Below are 16,868 nucleotides of genomic sequence, written 5' to 3'. Positions count from 1 at the left end.
AATCAAACATCAAAATATGACACTCCACACTAAGCACTGTTGGATTTTATTACAAATACAACACGCAATTATCAAACATTTCCCATCTGAATTCTTGTGTTTACGGTTATGTTCCTACATCTCTTTGTACTTGTTTAAACTTTTCACGAAGCTTTACACACTAATTAGAAGGTAATTATAATTGCCTCAAACAGAAAACATTCTGAAAAACATTTACTGGTTTTTATTTAATGCGTGTTTTAGTAATAATTGCTTGCACATTTAGTTGATAATGTTGTTGTGGGTACCAAACAGAATGTGAACGTATCTTACAATCTCTAAAATAATGCATATAATTGTGTAGCTAATATTCAGTAAGGTTTTATTTTACTTTTAATGTATTTAATTGTTTATTTTTCGAACCTTCCCGGGATTACTCGGGATTTTAATGGACTGTAGATAATTGAAAGAGCAATTAAAAAACTATTTACATATTCTAATTCCAATCTAAAAAATTATTACAATATTTCTGTTTGTAAAAAATGTACTCTTACTGTTTTTGTTCATGATTTTGTTTTGCCATCTTTTCAACCAACCTTTGGTATAATCTTACATTATTATTTTATGCTAACCAAAGGTGAAAACCTCACAACATCCAATCCAGAAAAGAACCCAGAGAATTTTTGGATATTTTAAAACGAGTTTGCAACCAAGATTCTGTTCTCATAGAAGACCAAATTTAGTTTATATACTTTAATACTTTAAACTGAAATGGTGACCATACAAAGGTAGGTGTTTTAAGCCAAGTGTGAATGGAGATGAGTGTAGGATGAGTGGCGCGATCTTGTAGTCTTGTTACTGGCCGAGGCCAGCCTGTGCCTTAGACACAGCTGTTAACCAATGGCAACTAAGGGACCTACAGATAGTGGAATCCGAACCACTTTTACCTTGTAATTTACGAATTGGTCTAATTATCAGGATAGCACTGCGGATAGTCGTGCTTCCTGATAATCTTCCTGATAATGAAGATAACATGAAAAACAGATCAATCATACAGTAATTTCTCAAATTTTTTATATATATGTTTCTAAACACGGTATTTTCTGACAACCAAAAGGTTTAATTTTTTTTTAATCATTATCAAACAAAAATATGACCAGCAAACATTTTTCAAAGTTGATAAAAATATTAAATACATATGATCACATCAATCTGTATTAAATTTATACATACAAAACTTGCATAATCATGATATTTAAACCTAAACTTTAAAACTTGTACCTCACATAACTCATCAAAATCTACGACAGAATGAATTGCAGAAATATATCACAATAATCTGATTCCATAGAGCATTTATCTTCCAGAATAATTTATTCCTTGTAATTTATCAGAGTAAATGTATTTTGTAACATGGAGATAAATCCCAGTGTCTGGGCTAGCAAGTGGATTGAAATCAGTGAATAGGAAACAAAACAATACAACTGGGGGAGGGGGAGGTCTATAATAACATTTATACACCACTGGGGATACATTCCTACTTCAGATATTCCTCTCTGCTTCCATATGTTTGTAACTTTCACAATAATTTATTCCTCTATTCAAAGTTGTGTAAGTAAATTGTGTGATTTAGTTGTGACTCAATGAAACTGAATGTACTCAATTTTGTTAATAATAAAAATATTTTAAGTGGTTTTCTATTTATTCAGAAAATATTAAGGGTTACAAACTTGCTAAACTGTTCCGGATTTGTTGTGATTGTTTTTATTACTCGAATTTTATGGTAGTTGTCTATGGTATCTGCAAGCTTTTTCAAAGAAAAGAAAAAAGAATCGGAGTGATGAAAAAATGGCTCGACCGAAGTTTATTAAATTTACTATTTTATAGTCCTTGTTACTCTACACAAAATAGTATGACTCTCAATACTACAAAAATTACGATAAAATAATTATTACAGCTTTTGTGATTTTCTGCATAAAATGTCATATTTACTCCCACCGCTTACCCATTAGACTATACGAGTTTTTGACCAGCTAATGGAAGAGGTATGTGTCAGTTTGTTGATACCATTTATTTTATCTGTGTAAGCATAATTTTTGGTTCACCAAGTGCGTTGGGTGCATTTTGAAGTTCAAATGTGTGACATTAAATAAGATGAGGATGAGACAAGAAATTATCTGCGTTTGAGTTTGAGACCGATTATTCTTTAACCACAATTATTATTCACATCCTACCCACAACTGTATCCACAATTCAACAAACAAATTATATTTGAATTCATTTCCCTCAAAACAGCATATTTTCCAAAGAAAATATGATTATAAATGTGTGATCACAAAATATATTCAAAACTCAATTCTTCAAAGTTATGATATCAAATTGAATAAATATTGTCAAACATTGTATTGGAATCTGAAGAATCCTCATATTGCACTTGTGATTGGTATAAAAAGCAATATAACACACAATAGATTCATATTCGACGGAGAGATTATATAAGACGCCATACAAGAGAGACAATGCTTTCTATTTGTCGAGAATATTGAAATATTTCCATATGACATTGTATTGTGGGGCTTCATTTGTCTAACCTCAATGTTTTTAGATCAGTTCCAGTTTCGATAAAATGTTTTAATAATACTCTTTGCCTTTATACTGTGTTTTGTGGGATTCAGGGAATTTTTGGAATTATATAACTTTTTACCTGTCTCCTGTCTATCTAGAAGTAGTTTTTAATTTTTATCCTTGATTTTAGGATATAATAGTTCAGTTGTTAAACATAATAAGTCAATAGAAAATGTTCAAATTTAAATCTATCTTACATAATGCGTAAATGCATTAAAATTAAATTAACTATGATTTTTAAGGAACTAACTAGATGATAATAGTTCATCACAAACTGCAAGCTACATTAATTCTGGATCCAAAAACAATACCAAATCTTGTAGTACGAAATATATTGTTTTAATAATTAAATTATATTTCACTCCCAAAATCCTAAACGTACATTGACAGAACATCTGTTCATACACTGGCATTCTCTAGTTTGATGAATAATGGTCATTTGATACAACAATAAAGTTATGTGTTAAAAAATCAATTGTTAACATTGCTAGGATGTTCCATTCAAGATTAGCGTTACTATATTTTTGATGAATAAAATTTGTATGGGAAATTAATTTAATAAGTTAAGACCTAATACATCAGATTTAATTTCCATTAGCTTAGCTGAACAATAGATTAAATTTTTTATATGTATGTATATCATTTTCTTCATTACATTATATAGCTTAAAGTTCAGAGGGACTTTAAAGTAGTTTAGTACTTTTTTGGGGGGGGGGGCATTCCAAACATACAGTCCTAACAGGCCTACAGCATACTGGATCACGTTGGAACATTGTGTATCAATCTTTTTGGAAAACCGGGACCTAAAGCAACCTTTGGTATAAGGTTCATATTGATTTATGAATAGTCAGTTTCTGTTTGCATACCTTATTTAATTTATTTTGACCACATAAAATCTATTTGATATTTTAAGCATGTTTTTATACAAAAACAGTAACCTAGACGAACTAAACTATTTCCACTAGACACAAACATTTTAAGTGTTTACAGGTACATAACAATATTTGCAAAGCACTCATCTGTTTTGGAATTACAATTGAATCTGCAACATAGAAAGAGAAGAAGAAGACATATAAATGTTAATACATGTCAGAACAGGCGTGTTTACCCTTGTTCAGAATTGTTTGCCCCCCTCTTAGCTCTCCTAACAAGATGGCAGAAAACAAATCAATAAAACATGCAGATCTGCACCCCCTGCCCTCGACATTCCTTTCAATTGCAAAACAACTTGCTAAACATATATGAAAATTTTAATTGTTGTATGCACATTTTTATTTATTAACTTGTTTTGAAAACCCCCTCCTGAAGTTGATGGCGGATGTACCCAATGATATATAATATGATGGGCAATTTTTTCTTGTTAACTTAAGTTTTTTTCAACATGGGTCAGTTCAAAGTCACAAGGTATACTTTATTTAGTGGTCTCAACAATTGCCTGGGTAGCCGAGTGGTTATAGTCTACTCCTTCAAATCTGAAGGTCGCTGGTTCGATCCTAACCGACATCATTATTTAAATTATACGACATTAATTTGTCAGTGAGATGTAAAATAATTATCATATCTAACAAAAGTAACATGACCGGGATTTGGACCTAAAAATGTCAAAAAATGTCATTGGCTTCGATAGCCACAAAATAAAATTAAATAAATGTGATTTTTTTTACCTAGTAAAATTATGGTTAAATAAATAAAAAAAGTCTTAATTTAATATCAAATAGAGTTAAACAATGATTTTCTAACAAAATTAATCATTTGTCATGTTATTTGAACATGGACTAATATAGTAATAAGATTTTTGTTTAGTTGTGTTTACAGTTATTAAACCTTCTAATATAGGGTTTTTTCAGAGGAAACATAATGTATAATTAAACTTTTAACACTATTTAGGATATTAAATTGTAATGTCCTTTAAAAAATGTATATCTCAATAGACCTATAGTTTCATAATAACAAATCATATATTTGTCATGGTTTTGATTGTGTCTTTTTAAATATAATAAACGGTATCAGCATTCTGACACATACTTTCTCCCATAAGTTTGTCAACAACCTTTATCATGTGTAAGCGGTGAGAGTAAATACGGAAATGGAATTTGTACAATTTTCTTCAGAATTTAAAGGACTATAAGATACTAAATTTTTATAAAAAAACGTTCGAGCCAATTTTGGGAAAATGTGATTTTCCGTTAGTTTATGGGGTTTTTATGGGAAAATAACATAATTTACAATAACTTTTGAACCGTTATTTTTACAGAGATGGGATTTGTACCATTTTGTTCAGAATATAAAGGACTATAACATACTAAATTTTTATCAAAATCGTTCGGGCCATTTTTGGGAAAATCTTATTTTTCCGTTATTTTATGGGGTTTTATGGGAAAATACCCATTAAAAATAAAAACTTCTAAAAAATGAAAAAAACTATCAAAATTGTAAGGACCATAACATACTATGTCAAATAAAAACCGGATTTTTGTCTAAAATCCTATTTTTCGTTATTTTATGGGGTTTTATAGGAAAATAACATAATTTACAATAACTTTTGAACCGTAATTTTTACAGAAATGGGATTTGTACCATTTTGTTCAGAATTTAAAGGGCTACAACATACTAAATTTTTATCAAAATCGTTCGGGCCATTTTTGAGAAAATCCGATTTTCCCGGTTTTTTATGGGGTTTTATGGGAAAACCCCCATTAAAAATCAAAATTTCAAAAAAATGAAAAAAACGCCTGGAGATACCATGGATTAGAACCTACATACCAAATTTCATCGAAATCGGACCACAGGTGTAGTCTCTAGCTCTGTACACATCCAGACACACAGACACACAGACACACAGACACACAGACACACACACACACACACACACAGACATCACTTCGAAAACCACTTTTTTGGGTCCAGGGGGGCCCAAAACGAATATATCCACTCAAAACTCAAACTCGAAAATTTTGACGAAAACAATACTTTCTCCATATACTATGGTATAGGGGGAGAAAGTAAAAATTACATCCTAAATTTAGCTATTATAATCATAAAGTACGTAATGTATTTTCTAACATGTTTTTAACATATTTCAGTAAGAAATAGTTTAACAGCATGATACAATATTCGTATAGTTACCTATTTCAACTAAACACATAAATAGTTGTTGGCGACAAGATTAAATTTCTTATTAAAGGTTGTTCTAAATTATTGCATGTAATATTACTAACAAGATTTCACAAGGGAATGTTATTGTTGTGTTTGCTCTGTAAACATTCTAACAACGTACAAACTCCGTACTTTATCCTTTGTTTAATTTAGTTTGTTACTTATCAAAAACAACACTCATATAAGCTAGTAATAACTGCAATTAAGTTTAATCAGTTGTTTTTTTTCATTCTTTTATACATTGTATTCTACATTTTGTAATTTGTAAAATGCCTAAACTGTTTATTATGATTACATTTTTTTACAAACCTATTTCAAAAATAAAAAATATGATATTTTATTGTATGTTTTTACTGTTTGGTTAAACTAAACATACTTTTATAGGTTTTTTTTATAAATTTTTAATGTTCAATTAAGTAATTTAATATGTTTCTATTCGCACACATTTTGTTTAGCCATGACAATAATACAATGTTACAGTCATGAATCCTAACTTATGAATGCCTTTTGTGAAATAATCACTTAAAAATAAAAACACTCAAAGGCTTTCAGCCTTAACTACATTTTGATTATGATAAACCTGAATAGGTTTTTTATGTATCATACACTTTTATTGTAGTTTGGTACACTCCATGTATCAAATTAACTGGACATCATTAATTTAAAACAAATGTAACTATGAAGAAGCAAACAAAGAGAAAATAAATTAATCCAACAATAAACTATTTTATAATATTGGATTTAACTACATTTATGCATATATTTGCTGATATTTCATATATAATATGTTTCGGTTTCAAATTTCAGCGGTTAATCAATAAATCTAAGCGGTGCATTTTACATTAATTTATAATATTTAATGTTTACTTCTGGGCTTCTTTAGGCATTTTACTGTATATTTAAAGGGATCACTGTTGTATTGCTTTTTATTTAATGATACTGTGGTTTTCAAAATTGTTTGCACTAAGGCCAGATTTGGTAAATACATTTTCAAGCAACTTTTTGTTTATATATAATACAGTTTTAAATATTAATAGAAAAAAAACCATAGAACCCCTTTTTAAATTTTTTTTTTAATCATGTCTTTAAATAAAAAATTTATAAATATAAGTAAATATAAAAAACATATATAAATATAAAATATAAAACTGATATATACAGATTTATATCAGCTACTAAAGGATAATTTTACTGCACATCATATAGATGTATAATCAACTAACTGGTTTAGCAAAATCGATAGAGATTTCTTTATGGGAATGCAGAAAAGTAATTTCAAGGGTTCCATGTCATCACATAAATTTGTTTGTTCATAATATTGTAATAAATGAAAGGGAATAATTTTATAAAATTTAACCTTACCTCAAGATGTTTGTTTATTAATAACTCATACTTTTATCAGCAAGTGTTGCCACTAAAACTGGGTAAATCCATAGCTCAACATTTCAACTTACAAGATTATTTTGCTAAATAAAAAAAACGCTAAAACATTTTGTAGACACAGTCCTAAGATAATGAAGTCTTTCATTTATTTAAAAATATGCAAATATAAGGAAAACAGTACAGTTCATGTTTTATTGAATGCTTGTTCAAGATTCAAATCACAGGCGAAGCAAATATGTAAATGCGCTTGACATAAGAAACCATAAATGGTCAATGTGTCAATAGTTACTGTTGTTTTCTTTTTTGATTTAACTGTAAAAATTTAAATTTTTACTTTTACAAGTTTTATATCTGCAGTATAATTAATTACAGTAAGTATATAATTTAAATTTATATATCCTCGGGAGAGTTATATCTAAAACCATTACTCCTTATAAAAGAATGCATTGGGAATTTTATATTTTAAAACAAAAACTTGCATAGTAGGCCTAAGTAGTCTTGTTTTACTTTGACACTTGTATCCATCAAAATGCTAAATACACTACTTCTAAAAGTTAAATAACAACTTCTCAAATCATTTTAATCTCTTCTTTAGGAAAACCTTAGTAAACCCTCCGGATGATATTATTATGATAGTTATAGTTATTGTTACAAGAACTAAAGTACAAATAAACTCAAATTATTAGCTATTTCAATAGTATTAATGTAATTTTATCACATTTACTTTTAGTTGTCAACAGGGAGACACAGAAAATCAAAAACAAAACATTTGCCAAGATTAAGATATTCTTAAATAAATTTTACTATTTTATTCGTATTATTAACTATTTTTACAATGAGCTGCTATTTTTTTCTAAATATTGTTGCGTAATTTAATAAAAATGTGTGATTAAGCAAATTTCATACTTTATATAAATAGCGAAATTTAAACTTGTATAATATTTTTTCTTCTATAATTGAATAAAATGTTATCAATTAATTTTCACATATTTTATAATAGATATATTTTTAATTTACCAACATTAAAACTAGTTTGGTTTTTATAAAAACTTGTTAGGTTTTTTTAAAAACTAGTTTGGTTTTTATAAGCCCTTATAACAGTTTTTATAAAAGCATATCTCAGATTGAAAGATACATTTCTGATCCGGAGAAGAATGCTAATACTCTCTTTTTGATGCTCTTTACAAGGATCCAATCTTCATGCGATGATCAAAAGAGTATTCAAAAAGATATCAATCCTCCAACTCTGCATTTTATCCAAATTGTTCCATTTAAATAAGAGAATACATTATTGTAAATTGCATACAGCCTAGAGCATATTTTAGTTTACAATCTTTTTATTGAATAGGTATTTATTGTATTTGTAATATGTTTGTAATACAAGTGTTCAACAGATTTGTCAATATATTCTAGTAGTTGTGGAATACAGTTCCTTGGATATGGATTTTACTAGAATCTTATTAATCCTATATGTCTAATATTGTTTTTAGAAAAAATACACTCTACTTATAACAAATTATTTTACTGTTATAAATCAATTTAATGAGATTATCTTCAAACAGTTGAAAATATGTTTTATGTTGGCTAAATAAATATTTTTTGAAGCCATGTTTCAAATTCTAAATATCCATGTAATAAAAAACATCCGTTTATTTATAAGTAGGCCGACTATTTGTAAATTTTTTTACAAATCCATATTTTTCCCTGGTCAAATACAGAATATACAAGCAGTACTACAATCTTGTGAAAATATTGAATATAATTTTTTTTTATAATGATAATTGTTATATAAACTATAACAAATAGGGACGTTTTTTTTTTATTTACATACAGTAACACGAGAATATTAAATTCAGAAAATTGTCACAAGTGCACTCACCAAGTTGAAACTTTTGGTAAATAAATACTAATTTTATTGTATTGTTTATGGCTAAAATAAAGAAAAAATGTTTTCGTCATAGTGGAAATGCCCTAAAATAATTCAAAATGTTAACTCCAAGATATTCTAACCCAAAACGTTGTTCCCAATACTGAAAAACATAATTTATTACAAAAGTATGATTGGTGATTGGCAAGAACATATGGCCTGAACTGGCTGCCTTTACGGCTCATTTCCCTCCGATAACTTTGCAATTTTCTGTGCAGGAACTAATGTCCGATCCCGTTTGCCCATTTCCTATCCAATACAATCCCCGAAGAAACATTAAACGGATTAATCTGTTAGAGAGAAAAAACTGCTGATGAGAAGGTAATAAAATGTTATTAAGACTTCTAGCCTTGCGATGTGAGTGTGGATTTTCTAAATTTGAAGAATGGAATTAATTTGAGTAAAGTGATATAAAAACTGGGTCAATGTGTTGTTAAGCGTTTGTATGACAATTAAAACAAGTTAAATATTATTACAATCGCTTTTCATCCTTAGTATACACTGGTCATAATTTTCAGTCATCTATCACATTAACGTTCATTTTTTTAGGTTGTTGCTTTAATAAAATAAATACTTTTACTACGAAACAAAAAACCAACCAACTACTTAATCATTTTTATATTTACCTAATTTTTTTTATTTTTGTATCAATGTATTTTGTAAAGCAAAGTATCCTTTCATGAGTTCGAGTACATATTGAAATAGTTTCTCTTATGATGTAGCCTATAGCCTATCATATGCATTTAAAGTAGTTAGTTAAACAGTAGAATTAAGTAAAAACAGATAGAGTAACCACTAGTCACTTGAAATATTCAGTATAGGCCTAAATAAAACAAAATGTTTAAAAATCAATGTTCAAACCACGTTTTTAGCGAATTTCCCTATAGGGAAGTAGCTATTACCGTAGGTCTCATGGTAAGACCTAGGCCCGGGACCGATTTACTTTTTCATTTTGATGTCCCCAGAGGCCAAAAACACCATTCGTTCAAATTTTTATATATCTATATATAGATATATATATATATAGATATATATATATATATATATTTTCATATTTATATATATATATATATATGTGTGTGTCCATCCGCACGATAACTTGAGTAATTTTTGTCCGATTTTGATAAAATTTGGTTTGAAGGTGTAAGGCGGGATAAACTTGAACGAGTTCGCGAACCAGCATGATCGGACTATGGGAACGGGGGTTTACGGGGGGTTCTATGGGGTAAAAATAGGTTTTTCCCATTTTTGACCCAAAAAACATAAAATTTTGCAAAATCTTTTCAATCCATTTTGTAGTGCTTAAAAAAACAAATAATTTAGTATATTGAAGTGTTACTATGCGCCTAATGGTTACGGAGAAAATTCCAAAAAAATGTAAATTTTAAATTCCCATGTTATTCTTATGGAGAATAAGTAAACTGTTGTAGTTTGCTTGTTTATGAACATACTTTGATCAAATTTGGAAAATGTTTTTATTTCTTACTAACTATTAACATTTTACAAAAAAAAACAGTTTTACCCTCCCTGATGCAGCAAACCTAAGTACCTGTTAAACTAATTTTATTTAAATAGGAAATAAATGTTAAATTTTTAAGTAGACATTTTAGTGTAAATCCAATCAGACATATGGAAATTCGCTTAGTCTGCAGGTTTGCTGAGGCGAGGGTATTTATTAAATAATCCTAAAATGAATAAATGTGTGGACAAAAACGCGATCTTTGAAATTAAAATTTGAAATCGGTTATTGTAATAACAATTAATTGTACAGACAAAAATATAAACTTACTTCATTAATTGAATTTAGCTTAAATCTGTGTTACATTAGTGAAACTCGACAAATGAAAATTTTAATAGCACTAACTTTTAGTTGAAGGTGAACACAAATGAAAAAGTCCATTTCATAGATCACTTTTTCTAAAAACCCGTTTGAATGCAAAAGTAAACAAAAGTTTTCGAGAGAGAATATTTTAATATTCAGTAATTTTTCAACCACGAATGAAAACAGTAAAGGTATTCACACCAGCGCAATGTTTCATTCAAATACTTTACAACAAACACCTTATTTGAAAGAGCTTTCAAGATAATGAGTATTTATATCAAAAATCTTTATACCTTTAGCTTTAGCAAGTATTTGTTCATGATTTCATCATCTTAATGTTATTTTTCAAATCAAATCAAATTTGGTCATTCAATACAGAAAATGTACGAGTATTTAATTGTCTAGGTCTAGGTCAAGTCATAATATCTTAAAATGTAAATTTGTAGTTTTTTTATGTGTTCGTTATTCTTTTCCTCCGTTTCATTATCGAACAATAGGAAAATAGGAGTAATTGAACAATAGAAATAGAAGAAGTTTGATTCTGATAGAGGCTGACTATCGCTTACTTGACAATGACTCAAATGATGTATTCAAAATCCAATTGTGTGGGGTTTTACATGATTATTTCTTACACATTATCACAGATTGTTATGAATAATGTAACTTCATCCCTCGTTCTGAGCTCTTTCTTTGCTGTATAACGATTTTGCAAACTTTTTAGTGCACAACAATACAACAACTTTAACATTTAAACACTTCAATCTTTTGAACTGCCACAGACAGAATGACTGCAATGGTATGAGTGGAATCTATGAACTAGGATATATATTTGAGAAAAACCAACTGGGAAGGAAGTAAATTATTGTTTTTTTCCTTAACTGTCCTCATTCACTTTCTGCACCATCCACTCCTATAAACATCACAAGAAATTCACTAGATACAAGATATTTTATCATAATTCACAAGTTCTTTGGAAAGTATGATGTGTCTGTAATTTAGGTTGTTGAAATGTGTGCCTTTTATTTCTTAAGGTCTAAGTGTGCGTACCAATACCATTTATTTCTAAATTAAGTTTCTGTGCTTTATCCTGGAAGTTTTCTTTTAGTCCGTAGATTATCTCATTTTTAAATTCTTCGGGATGATGACTGAAGAAGAATGCTCCTTCCTAGAATATTTTTTTAAAAGTTCAAGTGATGTATTTCAAAAGGGAAATTGATTTGCTTTTATTCCAGTGTTGTGTTGGTGAAGACGTTTTTTTTTTTTTTTTGCTGAGAGACTGCATAGGCCATACAGGATTGCTTCAGTGGATATTTATAGCTCTTTGAAAGCTTCTCTAATTGCTTGCCTGGTGATTGAGGCTTACTAAATGCATTAACGTCCTTTTTTGATGGATCAGCCTCTAAGTTAGATTTAGAAGTACCTTTCACGCTACAATTTTATTGATGAGATCACATCGTTGACAGGGGAGTTTACCAACAAGTATTGTTTTTCTTGTTTGAAATGTGTTTATAACTTATAATTTTGTATCTTGTTTCAGACCAGTGTCTGCTTACGCACTGTTTTTCCGAGACACCCAAGCAGCAATTAAAGGCCAGAATCCCAACGCCAGCTTCGGCGAAGTATCCAAAATAGTCGCATCCATGTGGGACGCACTAGACACAGATCACAAAAATGTAAGTGTTTCATCAGTTATATTCTTTTTTGTAATTTTAACATCTTGTTACTATTATTTGAACTTTTCTAAAGTTTCTTCTGCTTAAAACTACAATAAGTTTCTGGAAATTAACGAAACCCAAGTGAACATGTGACTATTGTATTTTTGTATTAAAACTGGAGCCAGTTTTTTTTTTTTAGAAGAAGAAGAATAAAGTGATTAGAGGAAAGCTGGCCTTAAAATATTCCTTTAAATCCATTCTACACTCATTCAAATAACTTCATCTAAAAAATTAGAGTTGGTTGAGGTTTTTTGGCGATAAACAAACTACTGGTTAGGGGGATCAAAATAGGCTACAGAACTAGAGCTGTAAATTCATGTGTGTGTGTGTATTTTTTTATGAAAAAAAGTCTACAGTATATGTTTTGTCTCAATATTTTGTCATAAATACATCAGTACAACAACTATAATGTACTGTATTTCTCTACTCCGTTTATTCAAAGTCTTTGTATCTTAAATGCCTAATGCATTTTTTATTTTTATGTCTCAAAGATTAAATGGACTCTAAAAAAACTCAAAAATAATACCAACTTGGCTCATTATAACAATATTTATTTTATAATTTACCTTTCATAAAGACAGTATAACTTACTGCCAAATATGATCACAGGGAAGTACATACAGTACTTTGGCAATTCAATTTGTATAAATTCATTCTCACAAAACAAAAATATTGCAATGCCTTTTTTAAAAAATATTTTGTTGCCATTTCATACTCATTAGTCAACAGAATTATCACCACAGAGATTTATATTTGTGTAACTGGAATGATACTGTTTATTTTGTCGTAATGATGGCAGTTTTAATACGACTCTTAATCATCACTTGCTCTCGTAATTACCGACTTAACACCAAGATTTTCTCCTCCCTCCTTAATGGGGTTGTAATTCCTAGAATTAGCAAGCTTTAATTACAATTTTCATGAATATATTTGAAAGTAGTTAAGAAAATCCTTATAATGGACTGCAATTATGGTTTTATCTTTAGATATGTTGCTAAATATAGTTAATAGTTTTTTTGTAAAACAAGGAGTAGTGTTTCACCTTTATACAATTGAAATTTGGACGATGTTAAACATTTTGTTCTTCTAGGATGTTATCGGATGATTATAAATTAGGGTGTAGAATAAAAGAGAGGATGCTCAACTATCGTGCATAGGACGCTAGGTTATAGCTAAACATTACTTCAGACTTCAGGGTAGTCATAGAGGGTGAGGGCATTATCACATGGATAAAATCCATTGGTGATTGGCTGGATTTGAACTCGGGGCCTTGAGCTCCAGCGCCCCGAGCTCTACCACTAGACCAGCTTGCTCCCCCCCCCCACTCCTAACTGACGAGAGTAAACCCACTTGAATCTTTATTCAGAATTTATTAACTTTCCAAAATTGTTAAGGATGACAGCTTGAAGCTATTTAATACTCATATAGAGTAGACAGATTAAAATTTTGTTTAAATGATCTAGTGTACTTAAGAAAATATAAAGAGCGAATGTGAGAGCGATCAAAAGGTCAGAAGAATTTGACTTTTTGAGGAGGATCCTGATTGGCTATTAAACGCTTCACTTAATTAAAACATTGCTCAGTGTGTGTTTAAAGACAAAGATCAACTGAAAATGTTGCTCAAGGAATGCACAAAGGATGCTGTAAGAGGGAAAAGGAAATTGAGAAATGTAAAACAGGAAGGGAGGACTGAATGCACCTTTTGAAGAAATTTCAATGTAAGATATAATCAAAGATTCAGAAGGATGTTTTGAGTCTATGTGTGTGTGAAGGGGTGTATGTGTGTGTAAGGGGGTTTAAAGGGGGAGAAGAGAGAAAGATGAAATAAGCAACAGATAGGAGGCTTCCCCCCTCTTTTAGGAATGGTAATCTATTTGAACTCATTCTTTATTCACATGCTAATAAAAGAACTGCAGACTTTTCTAAAGCTTTTCGCTTGAGGGAAAGAAATGTGTTCCCGTTATAAAAGAATTTGTGAGGAGTTTGTAAATAATGTAAACATACATAAGTGTTTGAGATGGATCTTCCACACCATTTATAATATTTCCGGATTTCACAACCATTCAAAATATTGAAAGGGCCAAAAGTGAATGCTAATCGTAAAGCTTTTAATTTCAAATGCCTTACCTGCACAGAAATATGCGGGTAGAGATTTTTTTTATATTTTAACATAATTGAATGCACACATATTGTGAACAATTTGTTTGCTATAAACTTTGCAAAGAGTTTAGTTAACTATTGAACTAACATAGAGAATACACATGTAAATCTGATATATTTCACCAGCCATTTTATTGACAGTAATTTATTTTCTTACTTTAATTCCTAATTTCTGTAGTCAGCATAATATAACATTAAGCTTATTTATTACATTTGTCCTCAGGTATATAAGAAGAAGACTGAAGCAGCCAAAAAGGATTACTTAAAAGCTTTAGCAGCTTACCGGGCCAGCTTAGTTTCAAAAGTAAGTATTTTATTACAGAATATAAGCTCTGTTGTTTTCAAAAACAATTTTTTACTATAGGATCAAAGCAATTTCAAACCCTTAAATTGTATGAACTCTTATGAAACTATATAAATTTCATTTATTTACTAGCTGTGTACCCGTTCTACGCACGGGGATCTTATAATATTCAGTTGAAACCTTCTTATATAAAGAACAGCAGTTGGTTTGCATATTTTAAGATATGCTGGCCAAACTATTATACATAGCTTCATTTTATGTTGTTTTTTGTTGTTCCGGATCGGTATGACAATCAATAAAAGGTTAAATTACCTCTGTGTCTGCCGGTCGATCCTATAACGGTAGGCTTACTTTTATTTTTACTATCTGATCTCGTTTGCATGGCTCAATCACGTCCTGGTTGAAGTTCGTTCGCTACGCTCACTCACCTGTATGTTGGAGCTCGTTCGCTGCGCTCACTTTCCTTCAGGTTAGCTCGTTCGCTACGCTCACTTGCCTTCAGGTTAGCTCGTTCGCTACGCTCACTCGCCTCCAGGTTGCAAATTAGCTGTTGTCATAAATGTAAAAGAAATAATAGTGCTAGTGCTGCACCCTGTTGGTAATCCTTGTAACTTTAATGCTATTGAACATCACAGAACAGAACCAACTTGTTTAATTGAAACAGCTGTTAAGATTCAATAATTTCATTTCTCATAAGGTTAACATGGGCTTCCAGAAATTCCACGTCAAAAATCGACAAAAACTTGATTTTCAAGGGTTTACTGTTAAATATCTAACTGTCTCATATTCGATGAAATACGTCTAAAACCATCTCATATATGTATAGTATTTGGAAAATAAGTTTCAGGCGGGACAGTGCTATAGTTATTGAGGAGTAGTTGTAATAAAGTGCGTATTTTAGCGTTACCAAGAGAATGACAGATAGACAGACAGACAGACAGACAGACAGACAGACAGAAATTGAGATAAGGTTTGATTCGGTTTCTCTGACCTATGAAATGTAAAAATAACCAAAAAGTTCATTATTCTAAGCAATGTACAGACAAAACTCTAATTTTATTTATATAGATAGAAGGTTTGAGCAGGACAGTAGAAACTCCCATCAAACTGAGAGCTGACATTTTCTAGCAGGTCTATTCAGTGACATTGTCAAAAAATTATCGTTTTAAAAATTATCGGATAAGCGATCAGCTGATCAATTTTTACTTTTCTCTTATTTTCCCTTGCTTGCAACTTTTCACATTTCCTCAATTGCCACGCTAATTCTTTTTAATGTAGGTTTTAATTCTTTAAAAAAAAAACTTAGCTGAAAAATGCTACTTACGGTAACTTTTAATGAAATACAGTTTATTATGCTTCAAGACCCAATTACAGTTGTTTTTTAACACTAACTTTTTTAGGGGGCTGGAGAACAGGAAACAATGTATGGGGCATATGGAGGATATGGAGGGGGATACAGTGGTTACTCTCCACCTACAGGACTTCCCTCCCCTCCCATGCCTGCCCCCTCCCCGCAACAACACATGAGCAATATGAGCAACATGAACAACAACATGAGTATGAACAAGAAGCCTCACATGATGCCCGACAACAGGGCACCCAACCAACAACAGCAGCATAATCAACAGGTGAGATTTTAACCACTTCTTAAACATATGTTGAATAATGAATGACTAGCCAATTTTTTTTTCTTTCTCTGGTAATGTACTAGTACATTAAAAACTATCTGATCATTAGTTGAATAAGGGCAGATGTCTGTTTGCCTGTTTGACATCACACATTATTGATTATACATTA

General features: G+C 30.2%; 1 protein-coding gene across 2 annotated transcripts in view; it reads left to right on the top strand.

Annotated features, from left to right (window-relative positions):
• The window catches only part of LOC128991514 (TOX high mobility group box family member 4), a 197,540-nt gene that overhangs the window by 172,338 nt on the left and 8,334 nt on the right, over positions 1-16,868 (top strand). For both annotated transcript variants that reach the window (XR_008490659.1, XM_054414461.1), the window contains exons 7-9: positions 12,430-12,565; positions 14,991-15,071; positions 16,472-16,699. Coding sequence is in view for 1 of the 2 variants with exons in the window: in XM_054414461.1 (XP_054270436.1) it covers positions 12,430-12,565; positions 14,991-15,071; positions 16,472-16,699 (445 nt within the window). In the remaining variant the exon portion in view is untranslated. The remainder of the gene's footprint in view (positions 1-12,429; positions 12,566-14,990; positions 15,072-16,471; positions 16,700-16,868) is intronic.

Source organism: Macrosteles quadrilineatus, unplaced genomic scaffold (assembly GCF_028750875.1).
Source record: "Macrosteles quadrilineatus isolate MER2022 unplaced genomic scaffold, UCM_ALF_1.0 Scaffold_1__1_contigs__length_201487025, whole genome shotgun sequence".
In the NCBI taxonomy this organism is placed as follows: domain Eukaryota; kingdom Metazoa; phylum Arthropoda; class Insecta; order Hemiptera; family Cicadellidae; genus Macrosteles; species Macrosteles quadrilineatus.
The sequence above is the reverse complement of the archived record's forward strand: the minus strand, read 5'-3'. Positions and strand labels throughout refer to the sequence as shown.